The following is a 22,780-nucleotide window of genomic DNA, read 5'->3' on the forward strand; positions in this document are numbered from 1 at the left end:
TTGACAGACAACCATTACAAAATAACAACTCCACCAGATTCGCAGCCAACGAAAATTACTTATTACCCATAGTCCGTACTATGGTCAAATGACATCTCCTTTTTCAGCTCGAATAGTCTTCCGGCAGAACTAAAATCTTCATCATTCTTTTCGTTCAAACACAGGCTAAAAACCTGTTTGTTGAATCGAGGAATGTATTGTTTTTATAATCTGTATTTCTACGTTACTGTTTATTTCATTACATAATTTTCCCGAGTTGAGCGATATTGTATGTATAGTGCAAGAGTCTAGTTTATTTATTGTTTTTGCTGCCAACCTTTTTTACGTCGTTTGAATTAGTATTGTGGTAATAATGTGAAGCGTTTTTGCTCTAAATGTTCTTAAACCGAGTTCTTTGCTTCTTCTTATTGTACTTTAGCGCTCCGTAAGCTGTGCTCATTCCTTTTAGTTACTTGTTTTTAGTTACTGTTTGTTTGGTTTTGATGCTTTCTGTGTATTTTTTATATTGCGATAATTAATCAAGGGTCCCGTTGCAGTCTGTTGACTATGGGAGCCCTGCCTGTATACTAAACTGAATGTATTTTAACACCGTTGGAAATAATAAGGAATTTAACAAATTGGCGGACCATCCGCCAGTTACTCGCCGGTTTCCTATGAGAGGGTTACTCACTAGTATACGGTGTCCTACAAAATCACCACCGCCTACAGGCAATCCACAAATGCGTTGCACGTGAGTTACTAGTCGTTCAGGTGACCCATGGGTTGGTCACCATCCTGTATGCCTTACACCACCAATTACTAGACCAATAGACTATGACCCACAAATTTCTATTCACTAAGCCGTGGGACACCGGAGGTTACACGTGAACCATGAGTAACGTGACCTAATCGCAACTAACCCGTGACCTGCCAATTACTACTGACCCAATGGCGACCCACTTGTTGGGCGCCATTCCGTTTCCAGGTAGGTACAAGCCAAGCACTTCCTGTACGCACCCAGCGGCACGTACTGACCTGCTTGGAACATTCATTGTATAATTTCGAAGAACTCCTAAAACTTCGTTGATTGATTATGAAGTCTAAGGCGCCCACGCTACACAGGCGTGAGGCGCGCCGTAGTGGAGGGCTCCGGATTAATTTTTACCACCTGGGGATTTTGAAAGTGCGCCGACATCTAGAACACACAGGCGTTTTCACTTTTCGCTTCCATCAGAAAAGCGGCCGCCGTGGCCGGAAATCAAACCCGCGTCCTTGGTCTGGACTGCAAAACGAACTGCTAAAATTTGCTCCGCTATTTGGTCTCGGTAGCCCATGGGTGGAGCCTCGGGGTTTGGTCCTAACGGCCTCGGTTCGAGACAAAGCAGTGCTTTTTTTTCCAACTGTCGGGATTATTTTCTATTGTAAAATGTTCTCTTAGCTCAATTTTGCCCATTGTTTTCGTAAATAAGGTGGTTTCGTAAGCTTTATGAATGTTTAGGGGTGAGGCGCGGCGCATCACCACGCTTAATCAACGTATAGCATCGCACCGCAAGGGTGAGGCTTGTATCTATCTTGAAACGAAATATCGCACCTGTGCGTCACCCAGGGGGACATGAAATACGAGTGGGTTCCTTACCCGTAACCAATGACCCAGAAATTACTCCTGACGTTAGTGGATCATTAGTGAGTCACTAGTGAGTCAGAAGCAGAGCCACTGGCCAACGCCGTAAACCGGTTGCCGAGAGAGCGAGGCTTAAACCTTTCGTATAGTTTGCGGAGGACATGGCAGTGCTGTTACGCTGGTGTTCACTAGGGCAACAAGCTGCAACTGAATAAGAATTATTCGATAGCCGGCGGGCAATCAAACGTACAAATGAAACGAAACGAAGTAAAACCAAAGGATAGGGGCCGTTGCCTGGCAGAGGTGGCCGAAACAGTCTTCTTTTGACGTTATTTGTGGCCAACAAAACATTTCGACGGCCAAATATTTCCCACAGCACGCAGCAGCTGATATTTTGAATACCAATTTTCTGTACTGTACTTATTTTTTTACAATGGTTGAGTTCATACAAATGCAACCAAAGGATACGGATTTATTCAGACCGCTTGGGATCCTTAAACTTGCGGCGCAATCTTCCAAGTGCTGGCGTAAACCTACCTTGGTGAACATTGGCAGGTATTTCGGGGTCAGTTTATTTACCGGAGCATTTCGGTTTTGCTTGTTTCAAGTAAAGTTCAGCTCGCAGGTGTCGCTCGGGGGTGGAACCTAGCCGAGCCATTGCTTTCTTTGCGTATGATTCGCGACAAAGGAGCGTTAGTGCAGTATACCAGAGAGGCCGTGCTGAGCGGCATATGACATTTAATCGCTCCTCCCTCTGCTTAACTTTGCAGGGACACGACACAACTTCCATGGGCATTTCCTGGTCCCTCTATCTGATTGCCCTTCACACGGACGTTCAGGCAAAAATACAACAAGAATTGGATAGCGTCCTGACAGAAGATTTGCGCAGCGATATAACAATGGAAACGTTAAAGGAGCTTAAGTACTTGGACCGCGTTCTCAAGGTGGGTATCGGACTTGAGGTATACCCTGATTAGTTTGATGAAAGCGAAGGTGTACAAAACCAGAATACGATTCCCCTGGCAAATTATGCAGGAATGTCAGCGTGTCTACCCGCCGGTGCCTGTCATTGGAAGAGCCGTAACAGGCAACACTGAAATAGGTATGTTCGCATTTCACTTTTTTGACAGTACACTGTGGTCAGCAAAAGTACGCAGTGGCGTGTTACGATTAAAAGTCGCTTGACCATTTGGTGAGATTAAGCATAGGTGGCCGCTCACTTATAAATAACACTTCAAGGGCATAAGCCTATCACCATATCACGTTTTTTCAAGATACTAATTACCGTGTTATCAGAACCCTGTACTCCGATACACATATTGCGAGAATGTCCTTCAGCACCGAAGTTGCTCCATATGGGAAACCCAATTGTACCTTCAATCGCAGGCAATAGTGTCCCCCTTGACATGCTGGAACCTTTTTTGCATTGGAATGCGAGACGCGATTACCAAATTCGGCTTAAGCCGCGGGCAATGAAAAGTAGAATCTTAATTTGCAGTAATTAAACTAAAGCATTTGTTGGTTTCGTGAAGATACGTGGCATCAGCATAAATAAATAGAATTACGCACCGGAATAGCCCCTTCATGCTCAAAATCTGGATTAAGTCGTTGTCTAAACGATTTGTTAAAGCCGCGGAGCGGCGGCGCTAACACCAAATATTCATCGTACAGCGCGAAATTCAGACTTTCTGAAATTTCAATGTTGTCTAGTCCCAATTGCTTGGTCGTGGGTTATAATTTTTGTTTATCACGCACTTATTTCCCCACAATCTCTTTAGACGTCCGATATAACGCGTCGAAAAATGTTTCGGTTGCTTTTCTCATACTTCAAACATTTGTATCGAATCTTCGCAGACCGAAGCGTAACTTTCTTTCTTCAGAAGTCTGGTTAAAAATTATCCTTGTTTCCTCCTGTGATTTTGTCAAACATATTTTGTAAAGGATCGAAAAAGTTCCTTGGGGCACTTGAGTATGCTTAGAATTTTTTGAAGGCGAAAGCCTGGCGACACTTGCGAAAGACTTGTTCACTGCTACGCTCTATATTCGGGTCTCTTTCTTCGCTTTCGTTTCGTCGTCTTTTGGCGCGAGCTACTTCGACAGGTTTCTTCACTGCTACGTGTTGTTTGTTCCTGTCTTCCCTTTTCCTTTTTTGTTTGCTCTTTTGACGAGAAATAATTTGACAAGCAGAGTGGCAACGTACGCCACAGCTTCCGTAGAATCAGAGTTGTCCGGGGCCGGGGTGCCACTGTTCTACTCACACGCCGTCGCCTTCAGGCGTCACGCGGCACGCACTATTATTCTCCCTTTGTTCCACCGCTGCCAATGTGGGGAGATAGTGTGGTTCAAACCTTAAACTAGCTCATCTGGGTCTTTTATTAACTATTTAAAGCGGCAGCCATTTTCGGTCCCGGTCAACAGCGATTTCTCGCGCAACGGGTCACTTTTGGTCTTCGTTTTAGAAACCACGATCGATAGTAAAAAAATCGCACCGTCATTCACTCCATAAAAATATTTCTGGTTGTGGTCTAGTGCTGAAAATAAACAAGGTTTACATATCGTGAAGGCAAACAAACTATAAGTGAACTCACCTTAACTGAAAAATTGCAATAAGAGTCCATAATCAGATAATTTTTTCGTGACTTGGAGCTTACTGAAATGGTCACGTGGAGCAGTTTTTCAACTTTTAAATGCAGCCGAAATCACCCCACGGCTCCTCATCTATGTTAAACCTTCCTAGGTGGGTACACGGCTCCTGAGGACAGCGACATCGACATCTTCATATACGCTCTGCACAGAGATCCGGAAGTATTTCCAGACCCCGAAGTGTTCAACCCAGACAGATTTCTCCCCGAAGACTCCTCCCGAAGAAACCCTTACGCTTACGTGCCATTCTCTGCTGGCCCCAGAAACTGCATAGGTAGGAAGAGTATCTCCATACTTCTTTAAAATTGCGTTTCTTTTAAGACTGGATAATAGCGCTCGGTTCAACTAAAATTAAAAACTCATTAGGTTTGTTTCGTTTTCGGGAGCAGCATGTATACATTAAACAAGCAAAAAATGAGGCTTTCTAAGGTAGAAGTTGAAAAATGTGTTAACGATGCCATCATCCCACACCCGAAAAGAAATTACCACAGCACATTTTTGCATAGCACGCTGTTTCTGTTTTCTGGGAAAGTTAGCTTTAAAAAAAGGAAACTTATTTGCGAACTGTTTGCCCTAAGAAATGCCCGATCACTGGCAGTGCGCTAGCAAGGCATAGCTAATGTTACCTTTTCGGGGGGCGAATGTACCGACACCTAATTAGTGAAAATTAGTGCCTTAAGTAATTTACGTGTGCTAAATGGTTGAGGAGCGTGATGAATTTTCATATTTTCTTTACTACGCGGCTGCGTTGGATGCTCAAAAAAAGAAACGGAACCAATCTGAAAGTTCGTCAAAACAAACTTTTTGAGATGCAAACAGGGGTGGATAATTCAGATGTATTTCTGGCAGCTGAATACTTAAATTTTTAAATCCCCGATATCAGGGCAAAGCCTAATAGCGACGCGAGTATCAAATAAAAGTTTAATAGGAGTGGTTTGATTTAGGTTTTGGAGCTGCAATAACGGAAAAATAAAGGGATAATGTTAGTTGCATTTGGTGTTCTTTTTTCTGTAGATCTAATTGTTTTAGCGTGCACTAAAGAGAAGTATAGGCAAGCCGATTTGCGTAATCAGCTAAAATTACACGTACGAAGTAAGCGATTTTCAGCATTCGGTTTGCCGAAAGAAATGAAGCCAGTTTTGAGACTTTGTGTGGTTTCTTGAGTTGCGCCCAAAATTAGCAATGCCGGTGCAGCGAATCACACGAAAAAAAATTTGAACCCGCCAGGGGATTGGGGGTGAGGGCAGGTGTACTGCATGCTCGCCCATAGTTGGCTCGTCTGCCACACGACCGATACGGGCTAAAATGAAAGGACAGCGGCTGGGTAGCGCGAACGACCAACGGCGAAGAGGACTGCATGCAGCGCAGGAACAACAGACGCGCGAGTTAAGCCACATGTCATGCCCCCTCTTCCATCGGGTTAATTTCCCTACCCCGCTCTGATATCGGGTCTTATTATAGTAGAACATTATGCACGGAGCAAGAATATATTGGAGAGGAAACTCCTTTGAGGCCGGCGTGATCGAGCGACCAGATAATGTCACAATGATAACTACGGCGACGTACGGAGCTCCGCAGCTGCGGCGGCGAACAGTTTGACAGCGGCACCTGGTTGAATGTGTTAAAAGCAATACTGTTGTTTGCAGCATTCGCCACAAGGAGTGAATCTCTATGCGCTCGAGCTGCTGCGCGACGCGGGGACGGAACGCGCGTTTATCTCGGACAATTAGCGCGCGCGCGTGCGTGCGCACGTCATCGTCCCGCAACGTCGGTTATGCTGGCACTTCTCAGTGCACTGTCGCATGACCAATAAATTGGCCGGTGCACTCAACTCACTTCGAGCGCATCGCATACGAGATAAGGCCGTGCGTTTACATGTTTTACATTTTTGGCGTTTACAGGTTTGTATTTTGGGCTTTCTGCTCGCGCAAGATTGCTTTCCAATTAAAAGAAAATGCTCCTTTTATTCACTCGAAGCGGCCGATTTAAATTTGACAGAACATTAATCGCGAAGGCGGGCTCTTCAGCCAAGGGAAGCCCAGAAGAGCGCACACACTCTCGCTTCGGACACTGAATGTGTCGGCGGCCCGGCGAAATGCCGACGCGATGCCGCGGCCGGGTTGGACTGGGCGGGCGCGAACAGAACGCTCAACGGCCGTGGCGATGACCGCGCACTTCCTCCGCTTGCCGCCAGATGCCCGAAACTTGACGTTCGCCAAGTGCTTGTGACGTTATCAGGCTGCCCCAGGAAGCTCAGTTTCCCCTCCTATTTTATTCTTGCTCCATGACATTATGCAAACGTCGCTCCAAGCAAAAAGCAAAAAAATGTCCGCGCGTATAGGTCACGACGCAGCGACATAGTCGCAATCATTGTGGCCTCCTTTTAGCGAGTCCGGGGGTGATCCACTCAAAGTGGCAGCGAGCCGACGAATGAGGATATCCCGTAGCCCATGAAGTACCTTGGAGGATGTGTAGACAGTAAGGTAGAGTGACGCGCATTTTTCCATCTCTAAAAGCGGGATCGTGATGCCCTTCTAGTCATGAGGGAGATGTGCCATCCAGGGGAATGACACGGCAATTCATGATCCTGGTACTTCAGAACGAACCGAACAATCCGCTCGTGAGTGAATTTCCGGAGGAAAGTGCACGGAAGTGTGTTTGTGGCAATACATTCATCACCAGCCATCATGTGATATGTTTATCGCAGTTTTTTTGCAAAGCTAATTGTCGACATTCCTTTCTTTTCTAGTTTCGCTATCAGCTTAGCTTTCGGACTAAAGGACTTCAAGCAAAGAGCTTACTTTGCCGAGCAAGCAACGGCAAGCATCCGCGTTTGTAACGACTCGATTAATACGTGCGCTCAGAAGTAATCACGTGAAATGACTAATAGCGGCGGGCTTTCAGCGCAAGTTGAAGATCCCCAGGTGGTCGAAATTAATCCGGAGCCCTCCACTACGGTACCCATCATAGCGCAGCTGCAGCTTCGGCGCATACAAGCCAAATAATTTTAAATTAAACGATAGTTACAAAACCGCAGTAAATTTGGCTGTTTGCAAGTTTGTACACTTTTCCAAATAGTTTACACTTGCCAAATAGTTTACGCTTCTTGTGAGAGACGCGCCGCCGTACACGGCCCGTGTGAACTGCCGTCGGCTACCCGCTAACGCGTATATTTTTGCTTTTTTGCGAGGCTAAAAATACATGTCAAAATTTGATACCATAAATTTTATAATCGAACGATAAAAACAGTATTTATGGAAATTATATTGTCATTCGAAATTCAATACAGCAGTTTTCTTTGTTTTCTTGCTTTGCAGGGCAAAGATTTGCTTCAATGGAGGTGAAGGTAATTATCGCTACGATTCTTCGACAATATCAGCTGCGGGCAATAGATCAACGAGACCAACTTGTCCTGGCATGTGAACTTATTCTGAGACCTCTGAATGGACTTAGAATTGCATTCTCACCGCGCTCTTATCATGAATGAACACGTACCGATCAGCTTTAAGCAGGTGTTCCTGCCTGAGAGTGATAGCACAAAAAATACAAGGGGGGAAATACTGGACAACACAAGGGGTAAAAACTGGACGACCTTACGAAAGGCATTGTGACACCATGTTCTAGACTTCTAACGACTTATTTACAGTATCTTCCACAAGGTGAGCGCCGTAGAAACGAAGCTTACAAGGAAAGAAGCTCCTTTTCGCCGTGACATAATGAAAAAGGCCCTGGTATCTCGTTGACATCACTGGCCGCCTTCTTTCTCGCCGTTGAGGTGCTAAATAAATTGTTGTTTGCGCAAGCCCCTTCCCCTTCTAGTGTTCCTTGTAAACGGCAACAGCTGTTGACGCCAATTCTCATCACATCATTTGACCGCGTCCAATCTTTTGCACCATTAATCGAGCAGTTTTAGGAAAAATCCCCAAGGTAGAGGAAGCTTCTGCGAGGAAAAATTTGAGAACCACCTAAAATGCAGCCATCCGGCTACAAATGAAAGATCAATCTACTCCTTTATCAGAAACTTCGCATTTGAGAAAACAATCTTTGTGGTCCAGCTTTTTTTCCCTCGCAGAAACTTACTCAATCTTGGAAATTTCCCCTAAACCTGGTCGATTAGCATTTATCCCTTGTTTCGATTCGTTGATAAATTTGCTCTCGCTCTACAAACGGCTAGCTATCCTCCTGGTTATCTCAGTTGGTAGAGCGACAGCATATTTTGGCGGTGGCCTGGGGTTTGTATCCTAGACCAGGACGAATGTTTGTTTAACGGCGAAGTTTCTGAGAAAGCTTCTTAGTTTTATATCGTAGTCGTATGGCTGTATTTCAGGTGGACGGCAAACTTTTCCCTCACGGCTTTTCTGTTGTAGTAAACTCTATTTCCTCTACAGGTCTCACTAGTTATGTCGGTCTGCCAACAAGCTTACCTATATGGAGTATTCCATACAGCAGTTTCACTAGCCGAATTCACAGGTTGTAGAAATATTTCATGGTAATTCATGGTAACATCACTCAGAAGCAAGGGTGTAGTAAGTTTGAAAGGAAATGGTGAAAGCAATTATAAAAAGCGATATTTAGGAGTCATTGAATGTTGAATATCGACACTACTAAAGGTGCCGGGCCAGATGGTATACCAAACATGTTTTTGAAGCGTTGTGCAAAATGGAATGCTCGTTATTTATCTATAATTTTTTTCTAAATCGTTAGAGACAGGTACTGTGCCGACCGTTTGGAAAATCGCCAATGTAATTCCTGTGTTTAAATCGGGTAATAAGCAACTCATTTCTAATTACAGGCCTATTTCATTAACGTGTACCTGTTGCAAGCTTCTAGAGCACATAATTCATAAACATGTACTTCAGTACCTCACTGATAACAACGTATTGTCGCCTAATCAGCATGGTTTCCGCTCTGGTTTTTCTACAACTACACAGCTCATTGAATTCACTCATGACATCGCTTCTGCTCTTAATACTCGAGGTCAGGTTGACGCCATATTCATAGATTATAGCAAAGCATTTGATGTAGTGTGTCACAGAAAACTTCTTACTAGACTCAGAAATATTATTAACGATGACAAAATAATAGGCTGGATAGCTGATTGGCTACGTTTGAGGTCACAATTTGTTACATTTGAGCATGCGAAGTCATCGTCGTGTGCAGTCACTTCCGGGGTACCACAGGGCTCGGTACTTGGGCCCCTATTGTTCATAATTTACATTAATGATGTCACACAAGTCATTAAGGACACACCAGTGAAGCTGCGATTGTACGCTGACGACTGCGTTCTATATACTAGCGTAAATAATGCTCATGACCAAGATGTTCTGAACAAAGTATTTTCGTCCTTTTGTGGTTGGAGCTCCACGTGGCAAATGAACATTAATTACCAAAAAACTGTTCAAATGACATTTACCAATTGTGGGGTTTTAGCGGGGTTAAAGTAGATTGGTTTACTTTTCCCTGCAATAGCAAAACCGGCGACGAGAGAGACTAATCAGTCTGTCTTCTCGTTTCGCCCCGCTAGCAAGCTATCTGCCCCCACCCCGCGGCTGCGCGCTGTGCCACGCCAGCCGCGGCGGGCCGTGGCTCACCGGAACAAAGGAAGCGACAAGTGTTTTCGCTCATTGACATTTATTACAGGATAATAAACATTCAAAGAGCATGCAGGCTAGCTGGTTGACGGCGAGGATCTAGTTCCTCGCCCGGGCAATTTAAGGGAATCGAGAGGTTCGACTCACCGCGACAACAGTCATCGCCGGGGCGCCGCCTCAGCGCGCTCGCGTTTGCCTCGCTGGGACACCGATGGCAGCCATTGTCGCCCTCCTTTTTGCCCGATCCTCGAAGGAAGGAGGTCGCTAGGCACGTCCTCTCGCCTCGCTTCCCGAGCTCCAACTCTCCCGCAGCTCGCATCCCGCGCGCGCTCGCCGGCTTAAAGACACTCCTACGGCGAGGAGGTAGATCCCCCTCGCCGACGTCTTGCCGAGCAAGTTCCCGCGAGGAGCAAGCGGTGTGGCGAAGCCGAACCAAAGGGAACGCGCTAAGGTCGCGTTCCCACACAATAAAAAACAGCAGCTAAGGTTTAGTTATAGTTACCATGGGCACTACCTAAACTCTGTGAATACATTCAAATATCTTGGTGTTACCTACACTCAAAACCTAAAGTGGCACCATCACATCGAAACAATTTGCGCTAGGGCACTTAGAAAACTGGGATACATAAAACGAACACTCAAGCACCCTACCAAGGAATGCAAATTAACCGCGTACAAATCGCTCGTCCGATCATTGCTAGAGTACGCCTCAGCGGTATGGTCACCCTATACTGCACTTGACATAAATATGCTCGAGGGCATACAGAAAAAAGCAACAAGGTTTATTTTTTGGCCGGTATGACCGCAATTTTTCTCCCTCATCTCACGCATGCTCATTGTCGTTGGAACCCCTTGCTTTTCGACGCACACTTGATCGTATCACTCTGCTACATAACATTGTACACAGCCGCAGTTGCATTGAAGCAACGATTACTTTTTGTCTTTCAGCACGACGAGCCACGCGCCGATCTCACCCACTCAACATTATTCCCTTCCAGCCATTTGTAAATTGCTTTAAGCAATCCTTTTTCCGAGCCGTTGTTGAGGTTTGGAACAACCTAGATGGCTCCCTGCGCGAAAAACCAATTTAACTGTTTTTGAAAGAACTGCCAAACCACATTTTGTAATATGTTTTAAACGCTTTGTATGTTTATGTGGAGTAGCTTAATGTATGTTCTTTTCTTTTCCTGATGTACCCACTCCTGCTATGTCTCGTGTATCGAGACAGCAGTATCTGTAAATAAATAAATAAATTAGGCTGAAAAGGTTTGAAAATTGAAAAGACAAGGCAAGGACCATCTTCACCAAGGTTCGTCTTATGCACGACAGGCATGGTCACACCGCCAAGCTTACGGGAGCCAGCGCATCGAAGAATTGGTAGGTAGGGAAGGAGTGCGCCGTGAACTGGCGTTCAATTTAACCCAACTCCGTCAGCTACGCTTCGCTGGCAGTGCGATCGCTGAATCCTGGCACACTGCGTGGTGGCCTTACCGGTCAGTACCGGCAGTTACTGATCAGTACCGTGCTACGCATCCGTACCTAGAACGTAGCTCTTAGCTATACAACATTAATACACTCTTATAAACCACAGTGGTACTGTTTTGGTGCTTTCGAAAATGTTGTAGCATTTCCATTCATTTAAACTTTCAGAATATGCGATTTTGGTTAAGGTGACGCCTTTTGCGTGAACCTTCATTTGTCCGAAATTCGACAGTAAGGGCCTCGTGAATTTGCTTTCAACCATCTCCAACGAGGCAATTTTGTTGACGCCCCACCATTTTCGTACAAAAACGCACGGTTTGTTTGCCAGCGACGGGAGCACTAAAAAAATTCCCCGCATTTCCCCGAGGGGAAGAATGTGAAAGTGCGAATGCACGAGTTGAATTTGCGCGGTTCGGTAATGTTCGCGAAAGAGAGATCACACACACACACACACACACACACACAACTACAAAGAAAGAAAGATGCATTTATTCACAGACACCTTTTTGTGTTGTCGTTGTACTTGATTGCTAGAGCGGATCTCAGCTTTGAAATTTCGTGTCAGTACTCCTTTAAGCGGGTGCATTAGCCCTTCTCACGCCCGATTCCTTGCCAATCCCCCACGTGGGTATGTGCCATGTCAGCGGCCAGGCAGCGCGCGCCCATCTCCCCCCGTTGCCAAGGAAGACGAGGAGATTTCTGGCCAATCCCCCACGTGGGTATGTGATGCGGACATCGCCGGTGGACGCAGGTTCAGGGTCGCTTAAGAAGTGCATTGCACTTAATATGCAACCCTCCGTCAAAAGACGACGATCGTTGAACGCGACTTTGACTAGTTGAACTTTTACTTTCACTCACGTGCAGTTTGGACTTTTGATCACAGCGGCTTTGACTTCGACCCTTCATCATTTCGTGATGATGGTGGCCCATATAAATGGCGCATACCACCAAGTGGGATTGAGCAAGAATAATTTGTATTCATAGAAACCAATTAGGTCAGACAAAATAGGAGAGCAGAAGTAAGGATTTAGTCAGTAGGTTCCAGAGGAAGAGAGAGAAGGAAATTTTGATTTTGCATGAAGAAAGCTTCGCGTTCAATCACAGTCGTCATTAGACGGAAGGGTGAATGATTTTTCTAATTTTGCACGTCCATGCACCCCTCTCTGAATCCAAACTGGTTCGACCGCGTCGGAATGGCGGAATGGGATGAACGTCGGCTTCATAGCGTGAGAGACTCAAGTTCGATTTCGATCACGGGGAGCGTTTTTTTCTTGAGGCGCTTCCACGATCAACATCATCGCCAGAGAAAGTTGACTTTCCCGCAGTGTGTTTTCGGCGTTCACTGACGAATCAATGAGACATAGAAGGCTTAGCATGAAAAACTTCTTTGATGGCTTCGGCTCCTTTACGAGAATGGGAGCCACGCTTCTAGCAGCTTCGTTTAGGTGGGTATCAAGCCCAACAAATGGCAAAGTTTGGTTTGACAGCGCACCTCTGTCAATCCTGTGATAACTGCAGTTGTATTTAATATACCTTCGGCCACTACTTCCGCACTTTAGCCAGAGGAAGCTCCTGAAGGTCTTTCCCGTGCTGTTGCGTGTCTTACACAGCGGTATGCAACAATAAAACACCGAATACATGCGCCCTCCCCCCCCCCCCCCCCCCATTTTTCCGGACCTTTGTGGAGAATAGACAAGGGCGGATACAATTACAATGACAGCTGAAAAAGAATGAAAAAGTTGCATAATGCATATATGCGCATTCGTCTCAAGACTTGAGACGCGATACCGTCATTTTATAGTCGAGGGGAATTTTCAAATGGAGGTGCTGCATACCTATGGTCTCGAAGTGCTGAAGTTCAACTGTGAGAGTGAGCCTATAGTTTATTTCACTAGATGCGCGCAGCAGGGCGGAAGCTACAGAGGCAGTTCTACCTGCATAAAGAAGACAGAATGGCCCTCTGAGCCACCGATGCCTAAATGTCGCTTTCCATCAGCTGGCTTACATAGTATGTCATGTTCTGAGATAGACAAGTGCTTCGGGCGGCTTTGTTTGGGGTCGCGTAGCATCGCTATTGCTGCGCGCAGCTTGTGCAATAATAAGAGCTTTATGCGCCACGGCACACGAAAACCTTGAGCCATTGGCACGAGCACCAACCGGGAGAGAAGCGGTTCCAGACACTGCGCCCCGATTCAGAGGCTTCGCCGGCTTCTTTTTGCCCATCACGAGAAACATACCACGGCGGTTGGAGCCTCCTATGCTTACACATACAAACCTTAATCCGGAGTAGGTGAGAGGATCTCCATAACAACATTGGGTCGCAGGCGCCTGTGTCTTCTTCATTTACGGCTGCGTGGATGCCGAGGAAAACCAAAGAAGGGCGCTTGACGTCAACGGTCGAGTGCCTGCGCGCGGTTCTCAGAGAGGAAACACGTCGTGTTCAAAGGTCAGTCGAGTCCTTCGGGTACTACACCATCGCTACGCCATCGCTACGACACGCGGCTCGCGTGGTGCAACGATGGTCACTCCTCGTGTCGTCACGTTGGACGAAGGGACATATCGGCAACAGGTTCTCCCTATTTTAGTTCAAAAGCATTAAATTGCGGCTCCTATAATGGATGCGACGCGTCGAACGTACCCGAAGAGAGGTCATGTCCGAGAGTGCAGTTCCGCGTTTATGTCAACGTGCTGGAGAAAGAAGGCTTCGTTGAGGCCGGAAGGACAATAACGAACGAGTTCTCACTAGCAGAGAGCCGGCAAGGTCTAATTATGATCTAACAACATGCGCGGGAACCATGGCTGGCGTAAGTTTTGGTCTAATCACGTGTTTAGCCCTCTCCGAGGTGCGCAGAAACACTGGTAGTCTGAGAGAGCCTGACACTGGTACGTACCGGAAAAGAGGACATAAAACTAGGCGCAATCCCGTGATCCGCCCTCTCCCAGACCACGTGGCGTGTGAACCTGTATGCTCCGGGTAGGTGCTTTGAAGTTGAGTCAGGTGGAGTCAGCGGTCGGCCCTGGCTTTTTTACAGAAGTGTTTGGCAAACAGCAGTTCTTGTAAATCTACCTACATGGGTATGCTCGGCGTGACAAACGTGTGCTGGGAACGCTTGGCGGTCACCGCGAAGCACGCACACGAGCTCTAGGCATTATCTTCGTTTTTTTAACTGCCGGGCGGTCGCCGCAATTTCTGCCAATCTCCCTAAGTGGATATGCTTGGCTAGCCAAACGTGCGCCAGGGACGCTGGGCGAAAAATTACGATAATGCGAGTATAAAAGTAGTGATTGCTGGGTGTCCCCTTTGCTTGGCGATGAGAACGCGGGTGGGTTCAGTGTCATAGTAACGAAGATGAGGAAAAAGCAAAGGAAAAGGATAACGGTACACCCAGTAAATGCGTTGTGGCCTTTGACAGGTATGTACTAACGCATTTACGAGTAATTTGAGCACGTTAATTTTAGAAGTTTCAGTCAGGGTAGTACTGTCATTTTAAACGAGGTAATCAAAAATTGCATATGAAAAAAAAAACTGACGATAATGATGAAACTATAAATTCGGCAATTAACCACGAATGCTTTCGTAACACTACATCATAAGGAGTGCTTAGGTGGTCTCTTATTACAAAAAAATGTCAAAACAGGCTACGGAACCGGATCTATGAGACTCAAAAAACTCTCATGGTATTTGTATTAACGCATGTAATTGCAAGTACTTGGAGTGTGCCGTTCGTTAACTAAATGTTTCTCTTCCCATCTTCGTACCATGTGGTCGTCCTACATAGTTGAAATTCAATGAACCTATCAAGGCTGCCCCAAAAAGCAGAATGGTATGTTGACATGCAGTAAGGCCGAGAGCTCCTGTCAGTCCAGCCAGCGGCCTTTCACGATATATGCACAGAGAAGGGGGCGTAGGTTTCTGCTTAAATGCCTCGGCTTATCCCGAGAAAAGCCTGCTCGTTTTGGCGTAACGACACTAACTCCACCATCGCCATCATCATAGTAATCATCAACGACAACCCCACCGCCATGGCCGCTATTTTCATCAATCCTGAGAGGCTGATCGTCCTCCCAGATAAGTAATCAACTCGACCCTGACTAAGGCAATTTTAAACAAGAACCCTGGATTGAAGAGTGTGTACGTGTGCTTGTAATCCCGCACTGTTTCAAAATGGTTGGCCTGAATCCGCATCAGAGCTTCCCCACGGACTCCGAATCTTCATACTGTATACCACACACGTAATGTTTAGGGAACGTAAGGTCAGTTGGGTCACGCAAGCGGTATTTCAGGCAATCGATCAACAAGTTGGACGTGGCTACTTGGGTGCTACGTGCTCCCTAGCTACGTGGCACGTGCGGTTCCGTCTACCGGCCAGTTCACAAACCTCAGGAAGTTTTCTCCCTTTTTGTTAAACAGGTGGCGACACAAGTCTGTTGAGAACGGCCACGTGAAATGCCGGTGTCCTTCCTTACCGGCAAGAACAGGTATAGAGGGATGAAAATAACTGTGTAAGTGGTGTAAACGTTGTAGCGACTGCCGCCGATGGCATCTATTTTTCTCGTTTCTAGACTCGGTTCTGATGTCTACCAATGCTCCTGAGTTGATTCTTTAGTGCTTTAGTTCGTGCACTAGATATGGTGCATTGAATTTCACAGCTCTCGATGTTCCGGTGGAGACGCCTTGCGATGCAGACATAGTATAAGAGATGAAAAAATCCCCCGCACAGTAGAAGAAAACAAGGCACCACGAAAAGGCATGGAGCAGTCACGTCATAAACCGTGCTAACGTATTTCGCTTACGCATACAGCCGAAGAAAATCCTTGGGCTTCGCCTCACCATAATTCAAGCGATTGACCATATCAGGCAGCAGCAATGAAGTCCTGACGAATGACGACGTCGAGCAAGCGGTTTGGCTCAAAAGTCCAGTCTGCACTGCGGCATCATGCAATACAATCCTGAAGTTCTACATTGCGGAGAGCGACAGCGCACATCGCATTTTTGAGTCAAATGTGTGCAAGTTGCTGCCATTCGCCGAAACTGCTTGGGTTGCGACATGGATGGGTGAATGAAGTTCGTTATTGTGAAGCTGGACCCTGGGATGGTCTTTGAATGAATGTCGAAGCGCAAGACAGCGCACGAGGTTCTGTAATCCCGAAGTTTGTATTATTCCGCTCGAGGCCTGTTAAAAACAGAACGTCAGTGTGAAACAAAAAATACCATACCAAACTAAGGAGGAAAACGTTGGGTTTGTTGCGGATGGAGACATCCCAGCCAGCGCGACATCCCTGTTAGTTTAAATCCGGGAGGCGTAGTTGTGGTAATTTTTGTGGTACAGCGAGACTTCATTTTAATGTTAAATGTTTAGCTATTTCATAAACTGCTATACCGTATGATCCAGCGGCGTCAAAAAAAAAAAATTGTGAAAACGGCCGCCTTCAGCCGATATACTGCCAGAAGGCGAGCCGAGCCGTCGGATCGGATTTATCAGGACTAATTATGCAGCGACAAAACATAATTTAAATACTTCCAGGTTAGTTCGGACTGCATAGAGCTCCTTTTTTTTATTCTGCGTCAGAAAATCTTGACATTGAGTTAGGTTGTGTGTAGATTGGCGTTGCCGCTCAAAGTGTTCTGAAAAGTATAGCACATTACCCACTGGGCTGCAATGCCGGGCCTGGTAGACCATTTTGTGGCCTGGACGTAGAAAATATAGTCAAACCTCGATATATCGAACACGGGTATATCGAATTATTGCCTATATCGAACACTTTCTATATAACGCGGAAAATCACATGCATTTTTAATTTTTTATTTCGAACTGGGACGGACATGAAGTGGGTATATCGAACTGCGCCGCCCCAGACTGCCCATACCGCTCGCGCTCTGTTGACAGGCGGCGAGCTATCCCGCAGTACCCTCGAGGATAGCGGTGGCGCGATGGGTGTTCCTGACTGCTGCGCATCCGTGACACCTCAGCAGAATTGGATGGTGCAAAAAAAAAAAAAATGCGAGCTTGTAGAAACCTGGGGCCAGCTGGAGTGCTTTGTGTTGCTGAGCCACGAAGCATGTGCATTGATGACTTTGTCGGCGGTGACGACAGCACCGGAACGACGGCGGAGTTGACGGATGTGGACATCCTAGCGGAGGTTACTACTGAGCGCACAAACGAAGACGCTGCCGAGGTTGTACCCGCAAGCGCTGATAGTGCCCCGCTCCCGACTTCGACCGAGGCTTCAGCGGTTTTGGCCCTACCGCACCGCTTCTGCAGCGCGATAGAAGGCACCGGCCTGTCGCTTGTAGAACGTTTGGACTACGTTGAGAAAGCCGTGTATAACACGACAGGCTACCCTGCTGCAGTACTTTAAGCCAAAAAAATAAATACTTTGAAGCACCAAGTGAGCGAGTACTGCACAATTTATTCATGTATTGATTTCTACCTCTTTATGACGCGTTTTTTACGTGATTGCATATATCGAATTCTGGTTATATCGAACTATTTCGCCGGCACCGCGCTGTTCGATATATCGAGGTTTCACTGTATTACTCTAAGCGCATGATGCATTCGTCTTACACGAAAATCAACGATTAATTTGACATTCTACTGCAAACTTACATAAAATAATAACTCAGTTTTAAGAGATCATTACACTTCTCATAGCACCAGTAAAGATGGTTTTGGTTCGTTTCCCCGAAGTCCGGTGTCGATCAGGAACCCAATCGCCCGGGCTCCGGTTGATTTGGCAGGAGGCTGGCAGGGCGATGGTGTTGAAGTTCTTGGAGATGGCGGTCGAATTGACGAACTGGAGGCGTTGAGGTTGATTAAATGAAGCGAAGAGTTTATATACAGCTATTTACAGAAGGAAAACTGGGTACATGAGTAATAAAAGGAAAACTTCAAACTTCAGCTAGACGCTAGCTCCAAGTGCGCAAAAATCACTTGAGCTTCTCAACTTCGTCTAACTCTCCTATTCTCGGAGCGTACACAAACCGCTCGAGAAACGACGGCCGAGACTCTGTCTCGCCGCAAGATCCGTCTAGTTGCGCCCGGTACGGCGCTGCACCCTAAACCTCCGACGCGATCTTAACCTCTAACCTAGGGGGCTCACAAATCCCAACCTAGCTTCAACGGTCGAGACTCCTTGTCCCGCCGGGAACTGCCCAGCTCGGCGCTCAGACAAGAACGATTTCCAACGGCCAAGTTCGGCCTTATAAAACCTCGAGATCACCCTCTCTCGGAAACGCCCCTGTAGCTTTCGTACACGCGTAAGGGAGTGCCCAATTCACGTAGACAGCTGTCACTCAGCACGCCACGGAATATTTAATGAGGCGACGCCATCTTTGGGTCAACGGCACGCTCGCAGACGAGCAGGTGCGAGGGACCCCGCGGGGTGAGAGCGAAAGACGGCGACAGTGCACTGTGCCGGCCAGGGCGCGTTACACAATGGCGTCTCGCGCGGGGCGCGCTTCGACGCCGGTAATCCCACCACCTCCGCGCGTCACGCAGACGGTTCCCGGAATCTGGCGGCGCTGTCTGTTTTCTCAATGGGGGATTATCCCTGTGGTATGCGGTGGGCCAGCCAATCCGTATCCCGTGCGCGCCGTGACGAATTGGAGACGGCTGCAGCGTAGAGTCTACAGTGCTGGGCCACCAGACAGAGCGGCGGGTTCTCACGCGCAGCCCGGGAGCCTGGCCGCTAATCTCATAAGTGGACCTTACAGCACCCATTTCGTACATTAAGTAATGCAAACTGACAATGTTAACCCCGTTATAATTAGTTCGCACAAAAACCAAATACAGCACAGAATCAGCTTTATGTGAATCGTTCCACCTTCGAACACAGCGTGGTCTGCAGAGCATTTCTGGGAGACGCATTTTTAGCACGGAGATACCCATCACACAGACAGTGTGTGCCGCCATGCCGTAGCGTGCGTAGGTGCATCCCCGAGTCACCGATTCCGCGCTCGAAGCTTACCGAGGCAACCGCTAACAGCCCTAGCCAGTACACCGCTAGGGCAGTCACTGAGCATAGCGCAGGCCTCCGTGCGAATGATTGTGAGCACAATTTTGTTAACGTGAGAGTTTGGGCGAGTTGGTACTCCATTGAATTAATGCTTACAGCGGAAAAAATAAGACGAAAGACGAGAGTGGCTACACGGACAAGCGCTTGTTCGTGTAGCCACTCTCTTTCGCCCTTCGTCAAATTGTTTGCGCTGCAAGCATTAACACAATTTTGTATCGTCATCCCGAGGTGTCGTTGCGATTTGTGCCACCCTTTAGCTCTCAGTTGGTACGTGGGGGTTTGCAGGCGTGCGCTTAGGTTTTTCCTTTTTGCGTTCTTATTCTCTGAGTTCCAACCGGCTTGAAGCATTTTCAAAGGGATACCAAAGGCGTCGATTAACGAAGTATACCTGTGTTGAGAAGCAATAAAAACAAGGCGATGGACAGCATAGGAAGAAGTGAAGGCTTCATAATATGCCAGTCCATTTCATTTTCTACTTACCTGGATGTGAAATGAGTGCGAATAGCGGAGAATACTGGGTGGCGAATAGGAACGCGGAAAATTTCAACTGACCAACTGGCGCAACTGACTGCGCTGTTTCATCACGCAATTCCAGCCTAACATTTCACGTTGCGGAATGCCACACTGCGAGGCGTATTTTTGAGTCGAATGCATGCAAGCCCTCGTGATCGGTCCAGTTCCCCCAGTTAGGTTTACATATACGTTATGTGCGTACGTTGTAGCAAAGCAGGTGCCCGCGCGAATTTGGTTTTAAAGTGCTACGATAGCTCCAAAGCATGTGTACGTGTTAATCAATTTGGAAACCATACCTTTTGTGTATAAGGATGAAGTCGTGCTTCTGCAGTCCCGGCCGCGGCGGCCGCTTCTCCGATCGAGGCGAAAAGCTAGCGTAAACGCCCGTGTGTTCGATATTTCGGCGCACGTTGAAGATCCCCAGCTGCTCAAAATTAATTCGGAGCCCTCCACTACGGCGCGCTTCATCGTATTTGTGGCGTCGGCGCGTTAAACCTCATAATCAATCAATAAGTTGTGCTTGTTCTACACGCCCTGAAAGAAGACATCTCGCAGGTTTAATAGCACCCTTTGGCCACAGAGCAAGCGAACTTAGTGGAGAAATGAACTCTGACTTGCCAGAAATATGAAGAGCGTAGTATCTCTGATACACAGTAGAAAAGTCGAGTGGCGCACCATTTTTTAGTTTATTTTAGATTGAAGCATGTTGCAATTAGGCTTATTAGCAAAGTGTCCTGATATTTAATTACAGCCATTACGATTGGTCCGAGCGTTTATTTACGCGGTCTGCTAAAGCTAATGATAATTGAACTAGCATTTCGTAATGAAGCAGGAAGTGCTGGTACACTTACCCGCGAAGCGATTGTGTATGAACGCAACTGGGTAAATACATGTGTTTAATCGAATGTTCACCCTAAGTTGAAGTTGTTAGTGATGCTGAGGTAAATGAGGTGAAGCCGCCACCTTTATTGGAAAGAAAAACACACTAGAAGCGCAGCACCACTAATCAGGTAGCTCAGTGAAACAAAAAAATGTAGGAAGGTACAGATTACAACCGAGAGGTATGGATGAATTCTTGCGTATAAGCGCGATTTATTCACAGATATCCATTAGAGGTAATTTTTTCGACATCCATTCGTAAACAACATTAAAAAATCCATAGATTATTGTACGAACAATTCGTAGGCCTTAAGACTATGGGGGAGTTGTGAAAACACGGTTAAGCTGACTTATACGGATTTTAACCTCTTTATGATGAAATTTGTATGGCTAACTTTTCAATGTTTCTGTAACTAATTGTCAGTTACGAAAACCAACTAGATGACTTTACGAGAAAAAAATACATTGTGGGCTTGCTTTCACCTCTTTGAGATCAAATTTGTATGGCTAATTTTAAGGTTTATACAACTAATCGTTAGTTCCGCTAACCAACTAGATGTCTTTCCGAACCAAAAATATATCGTTGGAATAATGAAGACGCAGCCCAAGAAACTCAGAATATTGGGAAACTCGTACGCGCGATACCCGCAGGGCGCTGCTAACACAAGGAAGCGCCGGCCCAGTGGCCCGTACGCGGATACCAGAGAGAAGGAAAGGCTACCGCGGCATGTCGCGTCACGTGGTGCGACGCAAGGCTCTCCCGTGACTCGATGGATGGGTGTACAGAGAGCAGCAGAAAGAAGTCAGCGTGCGTGGGCGACTCGCGCGCCCGCTGCGCACACTATGTTCAGAACCTAAACAAGAAAAGCCATTGTAAAACGACGGCTTTGGGAGAACGCCGCTACATGTACACGGCGCTGAATCAAGGTCGCCATTCGAGTTAACACTCCCCTAGGGAAACTATATACAGGAACTCTAGTAGCCTTGAGTGTGAGGCTAATGGCTGTAATGTGTCCAGTAGGCATAAGAAGAAACTTATGCTTGCTAGGACAAATGCAACGAAGGAGCAATGCTACAGGATGAAGGCTACGAAGAAAAGTCGACGGCTCATCTGTCATCTTTTTTTATCGGAAACGGAAGGAATACAATTGACGACCGATTTTTCGCAGGCCTAATTTTTCGGACGTGCTAGGTTATTCTGGCTTTTTGCGGAAGCAGGATATTAGGCTTTTGTGGGGGGGGGGGTACATTTGCTTTTTCGGGCTGCCTGATTTTTCGCATATTTTCGCAGTCTTTTAAGGGTCCTACTACTCGGTCGTCGACTGTACCTTTATTTATGTTGCAAGGAACTGTCTCTATTGGACGTTCACGGAGTTCAAGCAGGCAGCCAGTCAGCTTCTGAGAGATAATAAGTATTTCAAAAAATATGGCTTGCAGTGGAAGGAAACTTAAGTGCAGAAGCGAATTGTCAAAAAGCGATGGAATTTAGCAGTAAAGTGAAAGGGAGGTGTAAAATGTGTGTCAAAATCAGAGGAAAGAACTGGCATATTTTATTTTAGCTATGAATGACTGCCATACGCAAACATTGCTTCGCCGTAGCCAGGCAAACAAAGACGATAGCTCGAGAGGTGTGCCACCTTAAAGCTGTTTCAACTGACGCTATGCGTTTTTAACATCGTATCTAGGAGTAGGCTACGAAGCAGTCTAATTTCGGAGGTTATGGCAAACGCCTGGACAAGTTAAGGTCTATTGTTTTTTTCAACAGCGAGTAGGGTGACCTGAGCTGAAAATCCACCTCGAAATTAGGTCATTATGTTTCTCTGCGCTGAATGATCAGCTCTCCCACTCTCTATGTAGCAAAAAAATCCATGAAAATGACTCTATAGTTAAGCCTTTTACACAAACAAAACTTAAGGCATGATTGGGTTGCAAGTAAAGGTTTCGTGCTTGTAATGTCCCTCGCAAATGGTTGTTACTTCTCCGCTGATTCGACTGGCTCCTTTATAGCTGCTCTTCGCTATGCACAACGCGAATCTTATGTCAAAGGAAACAGAAA

General features: G+C 46.5%; 1 protein-coding gene across 1 annotated transcript in view; it reads left to right on the forward strand.

Annotated features, from left to right (window-relative positions):
* LOC144151832 (cytochrome P450 4c3-like) overlaps positions 1-8,049 on the forward strand; it is a 52,389-nt gene extending 44,340 nt beyond the window's left edge. The window contains exons 8-11 of the mRNA XM_077682982.1: positions 2,371-2,544; positions 2,636-2,702; positions 4,338-4,517; positions 7,561-8,049. Coding sequence (XP_077539108.1) covers positions 2,371-2,544; positions 2,636-2,702; positions 4,338-4,517; positions 7,561-7,730 — 591 coding nt within the window. The 3' untranslated portion in view covers positions 7,731-8,049. The remainder of the gene's footprint in view (positions 1-2,370; positions 2,545-2,635; positions 2,703-4,337; positions 4,518-7,560) is intronic.
* Positions 8,050-22,780: the final 14,731 nt, after the last annotated feature.

Source organism: Haemaphysalis longicornis, unplaced genomic scaffold (assembly GCF_048455015.1).
Source record: "Haemaphysalis longicornis isolate Haplotype H1 unplaced genomic scaffold, Haemaphysalis longicornis Haplotype H1 scaffold_1, whole genome shotgun sequence".
NCBI lineage: Eukaryota > Metazoa > Arthropoda > Arachnida > Ixodida > Ixodidae > Haemaphysalis > Haemaphysalis longicornis.